Source organism: Cervus elaphus, chromosome 18 (genome assembly GCF_910594005.1).
Source record: "Cervus elaphus chromosome 18, mCerEla1.1, whole genome shotgun sequence".
Classification (NCBI taxonomy): Eukaryota; Metazoa; Chordata; class Mammalia; order Artiodactyla; family Cervidae; genus Cervus; species Cervus elaphus.
Window position 1 is genome coordinate 54,787,047 of NC_057832.1, and position 16,399 is coordinate 54,803,445.

Genomic DNA, 16,399 nt, shown 5'->3' on the forward strand with positions numbered 1-16,399 from the left:
CATTAGAAAAACTTAGCATTCACATCACATAAATGAATGGTATCTTCCACCTCACAGCAATACGATCTAATGTTGACTTCTAAGAGAATTATGTATCTTATTCCCTCACAGTGAATAGTTTAAAAAAATAAAACTGACAATGCTCAAACAAAATGTAATTAGCATGTTTCTGATGAAATATGAATGGAAAGGGTTCACAGAAATTCTAGGTACTGAATCTATGCTACAGCATGTATTCTAGACCATGTCATACCCCTTACAAACAAGTGTTTTCCTCATATTAAGCCTTGATGCATGTTCTACATTTCTTTCAACAGGAATGCTGATATGTCCTTTAATTCTGGTTATACTACATTAAAACGATAGCAAATGTTTGTTTCTATCACTTCAAATACAGGCCAATGACCAAGGCAATGTCTGGGAAAAAAAAACCAAAACACTTTAATTTTTAAGACAACTGCAAGCACCTCAAACAATGGATTATTGTTACAACACTTGTTATCTTTTCACAATCTAGTTATTGCAAAGGCATATGGATAAATGTTAATGGACAAAGTCAAGAAAAACGAGGCACCTTGAGGAATGTAAAATTTAAAAAAAAAACAACATTCAATCCACTGATTTCTAAAAGAGGCTAAATGTACCTCTATATATTACATTCTAAAATTGTATTGCCTACTATGGTTTGTGTCCTGGATTCTACAATTTTAAGGAAATGCTTAAACAAAATTGTGTGCAACCTGCAAAGGGAAAATCATTTTCTCAACTTCAATGCATGGAAGGACAATGAAAAATCTAGTAAAATTTGTTGTAGCCACACACAAAACTGTCTCTGGAATGAATGCAGTCCCTGTTTTCTCTGAGATGTTAGTATTCTTTCTTCCCATTGCACTGCAAGTTGTATATACCATAGCTTTGTTCTAGACAAACACGAATAAGCTTTTCCAAAAAAAGATATGTGTAGTTTTTCATTCCACACACTGAACATGTTTCTCTTGTCCAATTTAATCTATGTAGAGTTTAACTTACAGTGCCTGGAGGAAGCAACACCACGTGGTACTAGGCCACCACATTTTTAAAGGGAAATTGCTCTTTTTCCTTAAAAGTACTTTTAATTAAAAATATGCAAAAATACGAATGGGACCACTAAACTATAATGTGTATTTTAGAACGAGAAGCATGTCCTTTTTTTAAAGTGCCATACAGTGAATGACATAACCTAGAGCCAGTTGTTTAAAATCCAATGCAAAAGGACTGTCATGGAATGAAAAGTTTGCACAACTCCTTGGAGCAGTTAAAAGTCCATTACATGCAACTTAGGCTACAAAGCACTCAAGACTGGGTAGGCTTTTCTGAAATTTGAGTCCCCATCCCATATTTAATGTAAATTAACATGTACAGGGTGCATTTACATACACTATAATACAGGAATGATGTCCCTTTGCCAGAAGATCAAATTGTACATTTCCTTGCTATTTCTTGGTTCCAACTTGATAATTTCTTAAGATTGTAAATTATATAGTACTCAGCTAAAATATTTCTTCATAAATAGTTACAAAACCTGCCAAAACACAAGGAGGAAAGTATTTTTCGTTCAAAAAAAAAAAATGACATTTGAATGTCACACAACACAAGAAACAATGCTTAGAGACATGTTATTGTTTTCAGAAGAAAAGTGGGTCAGTAAACTACTAAGCTGAAGACAAAAGACTGCCCTTTCCCAGGATCACAGTGCACAAGAAGCAAAACGTCAAATGACAGTACCTCAAAGCAAAACAAAGGTCTGAGGATGAAGCCAGCTCACTTGTAATCCTGTTAAGAATGAGAGTCCCCCTTTAGGGCCAAATGCACTGGACAACATGTGCCAGCTCAGAACAGGTGAGTGCAGAATCCGCTAAGAATTCAACCAAGGATGCCGAAGGCATTCGCCTGCTGAAGCTCGTTTTTCTGGAACCATTTCTAGCATCGGGATCAGGAAATCTGTAAACTGTGCAGCATCTTCATGGGGCCAGCCATACTTTTCCACAAGTACATCAAAGAGGCTCCAGGGCTTCAGTTTGGTGATGTGCCGCAGCTCTCCTACGGGGAAGAACAGGCAATGTCAAGAAAGCTTCTAAGGTGCATTTCCCATTGTTGGTCCAGCCGAGTTCTTTACAATAAAGCAGATACTTACCTTTGCAACACTACACAACAACAAAAGCCAGCTTCCCCACTAAGGAAGCTTGGTGAATGCAAACAGGGGTTCATTTAAAAGGGAAAAATTCATTTGTATCAGTTCCAGGTTTCTTTACATAAGCGGAGCATGCTGAGGACACTCAGAATATTTTCATTTGCTAAGATGGATCCAGGTACTCTTCAACTTCGGACTCTCTGCAATTTGCTTATTTGCTTAGAAAAAGCTTTTAAGATACATGCTATTTTAAACTCCTTAAAATAGACTGGTTTTTTCCTGCAGGTTACCATGAAAAGAAAGGGGAATCTTTTCATCTGGAAGAGTGCTAATGAAGAGAACTTTGGGTGATGGTAGAGGTGTATCAATACTTTATCTCTACTGTCCAATATGGTCGCTGCCAGCTCAACACAGCTACTGAGCACTCAGGATGGAGCTGGTGTGACCAAGGAACAGAGTTTTAATATTTAGTTTAAATAGCTACAAGTACCTACTGGCTCCTGTAACTGGACAGCACAACTCTAGAGTCAACCCAAATCAAAATTCCATTGATCTCCACAAATCTGTTCTAAGATCTATCAGACATCAATTTATAAAAAGCCTTAAGTTATCCTTTTCAAAATGTTCTAACTGCAGTATGGAAAGTGCGAGTCATGAACAGCGCTGCTCATGTCAGAGTGACTGACACGCTGGTAAATGGTCTGGGAACTGTAATAGCCTTTTTCATAATAGGAAAAAAAGTCATTTTAAGTCAAAAGGACAGTATGACTGTCATGAAGAATAACTCATTTTCCCTGTTGGCAATGTTTACCTGCACACCACAGGCCACCTCAATGCCCCGGGGCCTAGGCTGCTCACAGGCGCCCTCACACAGGGCCTGGGCCAGCTCCTCTCTCTGGGGCTGCCTGCCGGGACCCGAACAGAGCAGGAGGGCTAGCACACAACACGCGCTGACAGAGGGCCAGTCCTGTGCTCACAAAGGTCTTCTCAGGGGGCCTGGTCTGTGACTCAGAGTAGATGCACACCCTCCTCTTTCTTTAATCACAGAGAAGGGAAAAGAATATCCCAAAAGACAGTATCACAATGTAAGAAAACAAAAGGAAAAACAACTTGTAATTCATCCACGATGACTTCCTTTTGGCCTAGACTCTTTCAACCTACGTTCTTATGAACTGGTCTGTCTACAGGGTTGTCATGATGTGCACACAGTTCTGAACAAAGAAATTACAAGAATACATCTCTGGGAAAGGGAGAGGGTGTAAGTAAGTTCCTGACTCCCACATGAGGACAGGGCAGAGAGCCAAGCAGGGAGACCGAGAGGCAGGTGTCTGCCGTCTGACAGGAGCAAGTGCTCCTCTCCTGGCAGCAGTCTCTGCGAGAGTTAAGTGGGAGCAACAAATGAATGTTCACTGCTTTACCCAGAAACTCCTGCTGTAGGAATCCTACCTAAGGAAATAAACCCTGGCTCCCAAATATGCTCATTGCAAAATTATATTACATACTCACAACTTCATAAGTGTTCAGTCATCAGAGAATTGTGGTCAAAAACACAGCCAGACCTGGTACATATACTCGATGAATGTTATTTAATATTACTCAGTAACATGGTGGAAACTCTATAGCCACATGTTAAGTAGTAATAAGAGTCAAAACTACATTCTAGGGACTTTCCTGGCGGTTCTGTGGTTAAGACTCCACACTCCCAGTGCAGGGGGCATGGGTTCAAACCTTGATCAGGGAACTAAGATCTGTACGCTGTCTGGCATGGCCAAAACAACCAAAACTATGTTCTACAAATGATCCCAAGAGTAATTTTCAAAGAGCCATAAAGATGGAAAGCAGCCACCCCCAGACATCAGCTTTGTTTAAGGTTGTTTCTTCCTCTTTCCGCATCCTCTCTAATGCAGCTCCATTGATTCTGTAGTGACCGCTGATGACACCAGGACAAGGTTAGAGCAAACTACGGAAACACACACTCATCATGGCAAAACCAGCTCCACGGGGGACATTGCTCTGTCCTTTAGTGGAGTAAGCGCTCTCCAGGCTTGCAGATAAGAGCAGCTGCTGAGCACAAGCCGCTCAGACTGGGCATCTGCCCCTGAGGACGCCGTTCTCAGCCTAGGCCCCAGGAACAGGCATCCAAGTTCACACAAACTTCCATGAAAGGAGAGCTGCTTCACCATGAGATGCCTTAAAATCTGCGTAATAACAGGAAAACCATACAAGGCGGGAAAGCTATACTATAAACTGATAAAGGTGATTCCAAAAGAAATCCTAGAATACCTGACACACTTCTGACCAGGTAAAACACACAAAGAAAACTATATGTACAAAGATACTGAATACATGACAATATTGCAATAATAGAATAGTGTGTTGCCTCTAAAATGAACAAACATGTCGATTATGAAGGTAGGTGGGAAAACTCTACAATGCCAAGAAAAACAGGTAATGTACTCACCTCACCCTGTCATCGTATGTACTATTTATGTTCAACTGCTTAAGAAGCAGCAGCACTATCTTATAAACAGTTGATAGAAGTTACTTAAAAACAAACCGTAAGCTCCCAAACTCACACAAATTCATACATGCAGTGGCCTTCCTGGTGGCTCAGTGGTAAAGAATCCACCTGCAATTCAGTTCGATCCCAGGGTCAGGAAGATCCCCTGGAGAAGAATATGGCAACCCACTCCAGAATTCTTGTGGGAAGTCCCACAGACAGAGGAGGATGATGGGCTGCAGTCCACAGGCTTGCAAAAAGTCAGACACAACTCAGCACACACATTCCTAGAACTGCCAAGAAAAGGTTCCTTTGCTAAGTGAGGGCCTCAAGTCCACCCATCAGCTCTAGTCTGACCCCTAACATACAAGGAGCACAGCCACCCCAAACACAGCCATTCCCACCACGTATAATACAAAACAAAAATACAACTATCAGACAGTAAAACATTAATAAATTTTTTTTTACTATCTGTCCTACTGTACAAATAGCTTTTACACCTTGACAATTTTTTCCCTTAGGAAAATATATCAAGGTATGTTTTGTTGAAACAAATTGTGCCAATACTGAAACACTTGACTGTGACAGTTTTTACTTCCTAAACCCTTTCCAGCCCTTTCTTTCTTAAAGAATGCCGAGTAACACTTAACTGTCCCTCAGCATCAAGCTCTCACGCACATGCAGGCCACCTGGCTGCCAGCAAGGCCAGATGGGCAGTGCTGCCTCTCAGGCTTCCTGACCGGCTCTGTGGGCAGAACCTCCCCGACACACACACACCGAGGAAGACTGATCAACAGGCCTGAAAGAGGGCTCCTCCCTTGGAGTGAAGGTTCGGGTCGGCCACTCCGCATGCCAGCCGCTTGCTATGCGTTCTTGCTAAGGAAAAATATTAAGCCCTTCTGTTTCTCTTCTCTGGAGTATTATTAGGTGATTTATGAAGGAAAATGTATTACTTTGCCTATGAGATTATAACACTCCAGAATTAAACACACAAGCATGTGAGGTTGTACACCGCACACAGGGGACTATAAAACAAAATCCTGGTACTGTATTACTGGTAACTAAAAAAGAAACCACGATATAAAATAAACTATGACAAATTTCAGTAGCAGACACAGAGAAAGGAAACCTATCAGTAGATACAAGTACTAAGGAAGACAAAAAACTTAAAATTTTTAAATAATTTCCTACCAAAGTACATGTAAGTAAATATTTGAGGTCAAATTCTAAATGAACCTTACCTCCCACACAAATAAAAATTAACTCAAATGGATCCTAGACCCAAGTAGAAGAGCTAGAGCCATATGCTTTTAGAAGAAAACAGGAAAATAAGTTTTCATGACCTTGAAGTAGGCAAGGATTTCTTAGATGTTATATTAAAATATCAAAAGCACAAGTAACAAAATTAAGAAACAGAAAACTGAACTTCATAAAAAAGCAAAAGCCTTTGTAACTCAAGTGTCACATGCACATTCAAGAGAAATGAAAACATCATATCCACACAAAAACTTGTACATTAATGTTCACAGCAGCATCAATAGCCAAAAGGTGGAAACGACCCAGATGTCCATCACGTGGTGAATGGGGAATCCGATGTGGTCCAGCCGTACGAAAAAAAAGGATGGAGTACTGATTCATGCTACCCATGGATGGACTTGGAAAGCACGAGAGTAAATGAAAGAAGCCATTACAAATATCAACATACTTTATGATTCCAATTACATGAAAAAATCCAGAACAGGCAAATTCATAGACAGAAAGTAGACCAGGACTGCCAGGGGCTGATGGTGGGGGGACAGAGGGCGAGTGCTAACAGGCCAAGGGTTTCTTTTTGAGGTAATGAAAACCTTCTAAAATTAGACAGCAGTAACATTTGTGTAACTGTGTAAATATACTAAAAATTACTGAACTGCACACTTTGAAAGGGTGAATTTTATGGTATGTAGATTACACCTCAATAAAACTGTTACTGAAAAACTGGCAAAAAGCTTACAAAAAAATAAGTTTTAAAAAGAATTCCAAGGCTGTTTAAGGATACGGTAAAAACAACTCACTACTGAGGAGCTCAGAATAAATGACAGGAATAAATGGGATGAACTATGATAGAATTTACCTGAACATGCTGTAGCAATTTCATTAACATTTTTTTTTTAACCATATGCTCAAATTTAAGTAGTTGAACAGTAATTGAAACGTAGTCTCAGCTGTGGCGTGTTATCCCCCTCACGCCTTTGCTATGTCCGGCATCGCTTACAGCTGGCTGACATCATCACACCGTCTCCTACTGCAACCCACAGGCTCCACGCAGGGCCCTGTGGGACGACAGGCATCACCAGGACTGGCCCAGCATGGGGACCACGGCCACCCTGCTTCCAGCTCACAAAGGCCGCCCTACAGCCAAGACTGGGACTCCAGGGGAGACTTCAAATGTACCCACTGTGGACAGAACCCCACTTGCACTGGCAGCCCCAGCCCTTGCTCACACGGAACTCGGGTCCTGAGAGAGTTTATCACTGAGAGGAAAAACCAGACTTCTTATCACACAGAATTAATGCTCCTGATAAAATCAGAGTTAAAGCAGTTTATGTGTCAAAGGCTTTAAGACTCACAAGTATGAAGACACTTTATTCTAGTTATTTCCAGAATCAAGCTCCCACTGAGCTCAGACAAGCGGACACACGCCTGCAGGACAGAGCGGGGCCGCAGCGGGCGCGTCCTCCGTCCCCAGCGCTGCCAGGCCAGGCGGCCCTCAAGTTTGCAAACCACTCTAAGCGTACCTGGGCAACTTCCTGTCTTCACTGCCTATGCCGCATGGAAATGCTATGATCAAGAAGGTTTTAAACTTGAAACCAAGTAGATCAGGCGGGGCAGTGCCCAGCCAGTGCATGCCAAACATCACACGGCAGCTTTTCTCTTCACAGAAATAAGAGAATGTGATGATTTTTAGGTAATTCTGGGGATAAGCTAAAAATCAACCTAAAATGTTCCATCTGAACATTAAAAATCAAGAATAGTACCTCTACTAAAACCCAGCTCCTGAGAATTTCCTAGCAGTCCAGTGGTTGGTACCCTACACTCTCAGCTGCCGGGACCCAGCTTCTATCCCCGGCCATGGAACTAAGATCCCACAAGCAGAGAGATGCAGCCAGAAGAAAAAACAAAAAAAAGACTGAAAACCCGGCTCCTGAGTTTCACCTTCTCCTGCACTTTTCTCCTCCTCCTACTGGACGTCACTTACCCTGAAGGTGTGCCTGCAAATGCAGTCCTTTGACTACACATGAGTTTCTTGCATGCTCTGAAATTTCCCACTGTACTTAAGAGGTCTCTGGTCTGACACATACTATCACTCACATATACTACAACACACTCAACAGCCTCATCTAGAATCAAGCAGCTTTTTCTTTTTAAAGATAACCATCTCCTCTGATATTTCCATCCTCAATACAGCAACTTTTACTAAAATGATGGCACGACAGAATACCCGTTTGGCAGAACAATGAGGTGTGCTCCTGGCTGTACTGTTTTTCTTGCCATCACCTGAGGACTCGGACACTTTCCTAGGCTTGTGTCTTAGTCCATTCAGGCTGCCTACAGCAACAAACTGACTCCTCAGCGTCCTCGAGGCAGGCGCCACGGCAGAGACTGTGTCCTCTGGTGGCGGAGGGGCCAGCAGGCTCTCCAGGTGTCTCCATGAGGTGCTGCACCATTCATAACTTGATGCGTCTTCTAACAGCCCTGCTCCTAACACTGTCACCTTTAGGGGTCAGGCACAGGTTTGGAGGAACCCATATCAACATCCAGACCAATGCAAGACAGCATGGGACAAGATCCACAGAGGTGCTCACTTCTGCTGGGCCACACCTTGACACACACACCAAGATGGCTTTTCTTATATATCTTTGAGGCTAGTCCCACACTCAAAGGAAAGATCAGAAGATTAAATCCTAATATGATGAGAACAGTAATTACATTGCTGGCCAAAAAAGTCCACCTCAATTTCAAAATGCCTGACCAAGAAACAATTCAAACTAGTAGCAGTTATTTTATCCTGAATTATAAGCAAGATGATGCCACTTAGCTGCACCTCATTTTTAGCTTTAAGGCACACAGCCCATTCCTCTTCCCCGGCCTTGGGTCAGGGTGAGATGTGCTTCCCGCCCAGGACGACGGGGAGGATGGGGAGGACGGAGAGCAGGGAGGCCGCTGCTTGGGCTTCTCAAGCCCTCTGCTTTCCAAAGAGGCGTAAGCAAAGTAATGGCAGTTTTCAATTTCACCTTTCTCTACCAGTTCTGGCACAAAGGTATTTTAGAAGAAATTTTAAATGGATACATTTAAGATCCCATTATTTCTAAAACATATATACACTCCCCCTTACTGGTGGAGGCATGCCAACACACATTTTAATTACAGCCAATCATCCCCCTCATCCCAAGGGACATGGTGAAATCAACTTTAAGACAGACTCTCACTCATCATCATACTATTCCCATGAGTTCTGTGAAAGCCCTAAATCCCTCATGAGTTTCAGAGTTACTACAAATCAATAATAATCAAGAAAGAATTTTAAGTCCCCATTCCCAGTCATTGTAGGGGATTTCCTACCTAATCATCCAAAGGAAGGAGAAAAGGACCCTAGTCGCCAGAGTAACACACGTCAGCTCCATGTCAGTCTACCTCTACTGAGGATGCCGGACACCCTTCAGCTCCGCAGGCCACCTTCAAACGTGCTCCTCAAACAAGAGCCCAGCCACACAATCCCCACAACACACACACATGAAAACGTGATGATGGAGTGGCAAGGTCCACACGAGCACTTTACACTCCCCTCTGGGCGCGGGCAGTGCTCCCGCTGTCCGAGGAGTAAGGGCACTTACGGAAAGGCCAGTGTGAAAGCCAGAGAGCTTTCACAGAGAGACAGAGAGCCCTGAGTGGGACTCAACCACTGGGCGGGCACATCAGGACCCCAGGCTCACGTACCAGCATCTGCTGAAGGAGCCCCACAGGTGCCGTGAGGAGAGGGCTCCAGGCCCACCACTGGCTCTGGGATGGGACTTGGCAGCTTTCACCCCCCCGTGCCTGTAGCTCAGATCAGAGGCAAAGCCCAAGAGGAGCAAGAGTCTCCAAGCAGGGTCTCCATGAGGAAACCTGTCCACAGGCTGTGGGCAGAGGCACCTTCAAGTCATTTGCCTGACTTCATTTTCTCACCATTTAAGGCCCCACCTTTTGTCCCGCTTCAGCTTCTTCCCTACTATGCACAGTGCTGGTCCCTTGTTGCTACAGAGCCAAGGGCGGCGGCAGCACAACGAAAGGAAAAGCCCCTGTGCACCTTGCTGGCTGCTGGGCACCACCACACCTGGTGCCTGCGGTGGGGACGAGCGCCCTCCCGGGCCTTCTCCCGCCCCCTCTGGGGCACCCGCAGGCCCACACCGCGTGACAGCTCAGGCTGCGACTGGCCGCCTCCCCTCACAGCTGCACCCGACATGGGGAAGGCCGCGGCTGGGGGCAGGTCATCTCCCAGCCAAGTCCCCATGGGGCTCAGGCCATCTCCTACAGGCTCTGAAAACACTCCAAAATGTGGAAGGAGTCTACCTTGGTTAAAATAAAAACAACTCCCCAAGTCACGCCATCCCAGGCCAAAATAATCCAGAGCTTTCCTTTGCTTCAACTATGTTCAAATAACATTTTCTGGAAATCTCCTAGGAAACTGTCCACTCTCAGCAATACTGCTGTCCAGAAATTCACAATGTACACAGTGTTTTGCTGTTTATAACAATAAAGGCATCAGCTCTCAGCGTACCCCAGGTAGCAGATACCCTCTTACGCCTCCTTGGAGGGAGGACGCACCACCACAAGGGTCCCACAACAGCCTGGGAGACGATGGGACATGCCATGCCAGTCCCCCACCGCACTCCAGCCCCAGCTCTGCCACTGAATGTGCTGCCCTAAGTACAACCTGAGACCGCGTGAAGGTCTGTGTGTGGTGAGGGGACTTTTGCACCTGCTTGAGTGACCCAGACTCAAAGACAAGATTCTCAGAATCAAACTAATACATGTCTGAAGAACTTTTTCCCCTGACAGTTTTTTTTCCTGTGATGAGATTTAAAAAAAGAAAAAACACTGCATCCAGTTACATACTTCACAGGTTACCCACTGGGTCGGTGCAATAAAGTTGAGAGTCTGGTCAATGCACTCAGAGTAAGTGGAGTAGGAAAACACCGTCTTTGGCATGGTTAGCAATCAGGCCTCATGCAAAAACAGGGAAATGAAATTCAAAAGATAAGACAGGATTGGTTAGCTGGAAATCACCAAAGTGAATCATAAAGCATTACTACTGCACAAGAACACCTTATCTCATAGGAAAATAAGCCAAATTTAGAGAATTAATTTGACTATAGAAGATAGAGTATCTAGTACTTGCAAAAATTTCTAGAAACTCCATGTCCTGCCCACATCAACTTTAAAAAGTTCTTTTTTAAAGGAAATTGCACTCCTCCCCCACCCCGCCCCCAAAAAAAATCTATGCTGAAAAAACATGAATTAAGAGAGCTATCCATGCTCACATGAAAGACGACGGCATTGGGGGAAGGTTCTGTAAAAATAAATTCCCTGGGGCTTTTGGGTGTTTTTAAAAATTGATCATTAACTAGGGACTATCCAGGGCAAAGAGCTGTGTTCTAGGCCATGCCAAGGGGAGATCACCAAGTATAATATTAAATCATCCACAGTACAGTGTGACGTGAGGCCCCGGGAGAACAGGATCTGATGTATAAGAATGTTAGGCACACAGGACGTCGCAGGCCCACTCCCCGTATAGAACCAGCTCAGACCCATGAATTAGGATGCAGACGGACTGCCATTAAGTCCACCCTCTAGGGCTCTGCTCCACTGCAAAAGCACTCTGGCTCCAGAAACAACATGGAAAATGGAAAGGCAAGTATAGCTGGTTTCTAAAAATCGTTTAAACTCCTTTTATAAATACTTGAATACATGGACCGGTGCTTAGTGTAAAGGAGAGGTGTGGAGAAGATCAAAGGATTTTCTGAAGACTGTTGTCTCACAAAATTCTTATTCCACAGATATCAGATGATTCTTTATTTCTTGAGAGTTTTCTTCAGCAGAATCCCCCAGGTGTTAAAGTCCAGATCTGTATCCACTGCCCAAATGTGAATGCACAATGTCTCCTTACGGAGAGGATCATGCTGAAAATTAGTGTTACGTAAATACCGTTACCTTTTCTGGTGAAAAACTCCTTGGAATATTTCCCCAACATAGCGTATTTTCGAGGGACTTTCCCCAGCAGTTCAATGATCAATGCTATGTGATCTGCATTGGGAAACATTGCCAGCAAAACAGAAACACACGACAGTTTAATCAGTACACTGCATGCAGACACCGCTATCGCCCGCGCAGACAGAAACAGAGCGCCGCCTGCACAGACAGAGCCCGGGCTCTGCTCAAGGCCCCTCGGAGGGGATGACACACAGGGGCCGCGGCGCGGGGCCGAGTGCGGTCTCCTCCTCAGCTCCGACATCAGCAGAGGAATTCTGCTGGGCTGCTTTGGGAATTTAAGAGAAATGCCTTTGTCACCATTAATGCTACCATCAGCAGCTGCTATTTCGTTTCTGTCTGCATCGTGGCGCTTTTCAAAAAGAAGAGGTACTACCTCTGCGATTGAAGAATTCCCGAGAATATTTTCCAGATAGAGCAAAGTGCCTTGGGATACTGCCTAGCAGCTCTATGATGTGGGCTATGTGGTCTATGGAGGAGAGAAAAAAAAGGATACGGGAATGGGAGGGGCAGAGGGAAGGATGGGATAAAAGAAGAGGGGGGGGGGAAATCGAAATTAGTAAAAAATCAGAAATAGATTCAAATCAACAATGTCTGCAGCACATCCATGCAGAGGCTTCTGGGATGGCAGGCCTCAGGACTGGAGCGTTAACAGCCAGTTAACCAGCTGACCTGAGGCCAGCTCATCCCAGGTCACCCCAGCATTGCAAGCAAGTAAGCATGGAGATGGATAGGTTTGCAGATGGAATTCAAGCCAGAATTCCGTCGTTTTAAATTCAGCCCCCAACAGGACAGAGAAATGGGCAGCAGATCAGTGGACAAAAGGACCATGGAAAGGCCTCGGGTTCATCCGGCCTGTCCTCTCCCAGCCTGCGAGGGGGCGGGCTGAGGCCACAAGCTCCCCGCAGGGTCACCTGTGCCAGGAGGCTCTGCCCAGTCACTGTGACTGAGGGGGCTTCAAGCTCTAAGGGAAAGCATCTGAATCTGGTGTTTGAAAACCAAACGCAGTTCTATTTTTGTGCAAAAACACAATGTTCTCCAGAAGGCCCAGACTCTCTGTAGACCCATACTGAGGTATTCAGCAGGCAACAATACTTACCTTCGTCTCTGGAATAGTCTTCCCCAGAATGTGGTTCAAACAAATAATCTCCCGTTGCCAGCTCAAATGCCTAGGATACAACAGATGACATGCTAAGCACTTCAGAGACTGGGTCCAAGCCAGCAATGTTTTCTGGTACAAGAGACCTACATTTTATGAGGATCTGAATCAAACCAGAGTCTCCTTTAAAGGCTCAACATCAGGCTTTTTTTCTTCTTCCCAAAAGTTCAAAGAAGCTTCAGAAACATTCTTATATATTTCAGAGGAAGCAACTGTGTGCAGGCCTAGCTGGAACACTCCAGGGACCAGGGCTGTCTGACCCAGAGCCTGCCCGCAACCTGCAGGCTGGCCTGGGCCTAGACCGAGGGTGTTGCCACCCTCCTGAAGGGAAGACCTTTGTGCCTTAGTAACTGCGGGCTCCTTTCAACAATTCTCATCACTTCATTCATTTCTGACTCAACCAAAGGAAATTTCTAGAACCAAAGAAACCCTCTTGCTGTCACCCCAGGCCAGGAGGTGCTAGATCACTGTGTAATAAGTCGCCTGTGGTTGGCAGGAGAACTTCCTGGTTATAGGATCAGCCCCCAAGGGTACAGGGTAGGGTGCTGGTGAGGTGACAGGAGGGGTATTTATTTCCATTTCTGCCAGTGAGTCTCTATCTTTTATTTATAAAATTGTCTAAGGACCATGAGTTTAATTTGCTAACAGTAAATAAAGATGACAACTGCTACTGCTCTACTGATCAAATATCATGTTTTTAAAAAAACATGCTTTAAGTAAGAATTTAAACAAATTAAAAGAATCTTTTTAAAAAGAACAAGCCAAACCCCACTTCTGGTCTCCTTCATACTTACTTCTCTTGTATATCAGACTGCGCTGCTGTGGAGGCCCCCAGGGGCCCATCCCTGCTTCACCGAGGCCCAGGCTCAGTGGCTGCTGCACCGCCTGCTCCCTCTCCAGCCCCGGCCGAACTGGCCCACCCTCTCCCCTTCTGTTGATGACCGCCAATGTGCACCCACTAGGGAAGGCTCATCTGCCTGGGGTGGAATCCTTCACAAACCAAGGCAAGCACACTTAGCCCAGGACCACGTCTCTTCATCTTGCATTTTTTTTTTTTAAAGAAAAGAGGGAAGTAAGATGACAAGCCTCTTGCCAGCTACCCTGCGACGAGCACTAGTTCATGAACTCAGGATCCCTGCCCTGAACCAGATCTGGGTCTGAGCCGAACCTAGATGTGCCAGGTCTTAGTGGAACAAGGGGGTCATCTACGCACTTCAGGGCCTGCCCTCTCCACCCAGAAAACAATAAGGACACTATTGGCAATTGCAGACGAGGGTGGAAAACCTCATGCCTGGCCACAGGCCCAAGGGCAACAGTGGATCACATGCTAAATAAGTGTCTTTCTCGCCGGGGACACACGCCAAGAGAAAACGGTAAAAGCCCAATGCAGGCAGAAGACTCCGGAAGTTGAGGGATGGATCCATGGAAAGCACCAACTGCTCTTTACCATCCTTGGTTTCACCTCATTCTTCTAATTGATTTCCAAAACCATTCCAATCTGGTTGTATGCATTTCTGTCAGCCTAACACTAAGCTACATCAGCTCAGCATTTTGTAAAGATGGCCATTTTGATTAGCATCCATGTATTTCCAAGGAAATACAACTTGAAGAAGCCTGTCAATGAAATGGTAAGGAAGAGGCAAGATGAAGGCTCCCCCAACAAGTTATCAGGTCCTAATTCTCTGAAGCGTGACAAGACTTTCTTTTTTTCTGCATATTCTCATTATCTTTTATTATGTATCAAATTGTCTTCAACATAAGTTACAACCTGATTAAACTCAATACTTCTTTCTAAAATCAATTTAAAGACACACAAAAAAATCACGTCATATACAATATCTTTTGTCGAGAGTCTAGCAAATATAGTATCTTTCATTGCAGGATTTCTGCTTAAAAGATTTTAACAAATAGGACACAGACAATAGGGTAAACGCACACCATAATGAAACACTAGCCTCTGTACTTTGCCACAGGTTTCTACGCTGGCCACTAAGAAATCATGAAAGATTGTTGCCTTCAACTCTCTGAGTTACTCTCAATATAACCTTTATTATTTTTGTCCATGTTTAATACTGGAGAACTCTGGGTTCTTCCCTCAGTACTCGGCCCAGTCCCCTCAGATCGCTTTCCCCTGGAACAGCGTTTGTCTTCAGGCTCTGGGGAGACCAGGTACCCCTTTCCGGAAATGCCATCGCATATCAACGCACTCCATTCTGAATAAATAAGGTCATGAATTCCTTCCATGATGTGAACACTCCTGAGCAGTTTGGTTAAATGTGTCAAGATTGGCTTTTCTTGTCTTTATGGCACTGACTGGGGGTCACCATGGAGCCCTATTCAAGGACTCTGACGCACAAATGCAGAACCACCAAAGTCAGGATCCACACCAAATTTTTAGATCGTGCACACTTACATCTGGAGGAGCGCTAAAGCTCAAGAAAAGAACGAGAGATTCAACCACTGACATACCCCAGCTACTCTGCCTCACCCTGTCCGGCTGCAAGAGCACTCCTCCCTGCCAGCGGCAAACGCACCTACCAGTGAACACGGGCACCAGCCACCACCCTTCCCTCCGCTGGAGTCTCTAAGACATAATGCCATCAACAACAAAGAACCCTGGGTTTTTCCACCAAGAGCAATCCAGAGCTTTACTACAGCTTGGTGTCACGAATTTAATACACTGTTGTGTATTTAAACTTTAACAGAAGTGGGGTGGGTGACGACTGCCTCACCTTCACCAGTTTCTCTATGGAGAACAAGACAGGACCTCTCAGTCAGGACCTCCAGGGAGGAGTGGGGTGGGGATGAAGGCTTGCCCCACTCCCAGAAAATCACCCTTAAACTAATTATAAAGAACTTTATAAGCAGCTCTAGAAGCACTGAGGGACTTCACTTCTTGGGAAGGGAGGAGGCAGAAGGAGACTGGAGAGAGTGCTTTTTCTCAGGAGTCTGAGCTGGACACTGACGCCACAGCTGACAGTGATTACAGGGGTTGGCAGGACCGGAGACTGTGGAGGTACACACTCTTATCTCAAGGAAGGCAAGACAGACAATCTGGTATAAAACTGTACTGACAGCTCCAGCATTATGCTACTACATCTGTGATCTTGTCCTATTTTTCCTGGTTATATCACCAAAATTTATCACCCAAAATTAGAAGTACAAGATTTCAGAGTTGAAAGAGTTTTCAGAGTGTAATTCAGGACAACCCACATATGGCCCCTTCTGTGTAGCTGAAGACAAGTCAGGCCTGACCTCACACATCCTGAAACAGAACACTGCT

General features: G+C 44.7%; 1 protein-coding gene across 14 annotated transcripts in view; it reads right to left on the reverse strand.

The window, feature by feature from the left end:
• Positions 1–416: 416 nt before the first annotated feature.
• The window catches only part of SRPK2 (SRSF protein kinase 2), a 236,914-nt gene continuing 220,931 nt past the window's right edge, over positions 417–16,399 (reverse strand). For 5 of the 14 annotated variants that reach the window (XM_043872127.1, XM_043872130.1, XM_043872126.1 and 2 more), the window contains 4 exons: positions 13,057–13,126; positions 12,334–12,426; positions 11,901–11,993; positions 417–2,079 (listed from right to left, as the gene is read on the reverse strand). In XM_043872127.1, coding sequence (XP_043728062.1) covers positions 1,895–2,079; positions 11,901–11,993; positions 12,334–12,426; positions 13,057–13,126 — 441 coding nt within the window. In that variant the 3' untranslated portion in view covers positions 417–1,894. The remainder of the gene's footprint in view (positions 2,080–11,900; positions 11,994–12,333; positions 12,427–13,056; positions 13,127–16,399) is intronic. The other 9 variants (XM_043872129.1, XM_043872132.1, XM_043872137.1 and 6 more) reach the window with 3 other exon arrangements.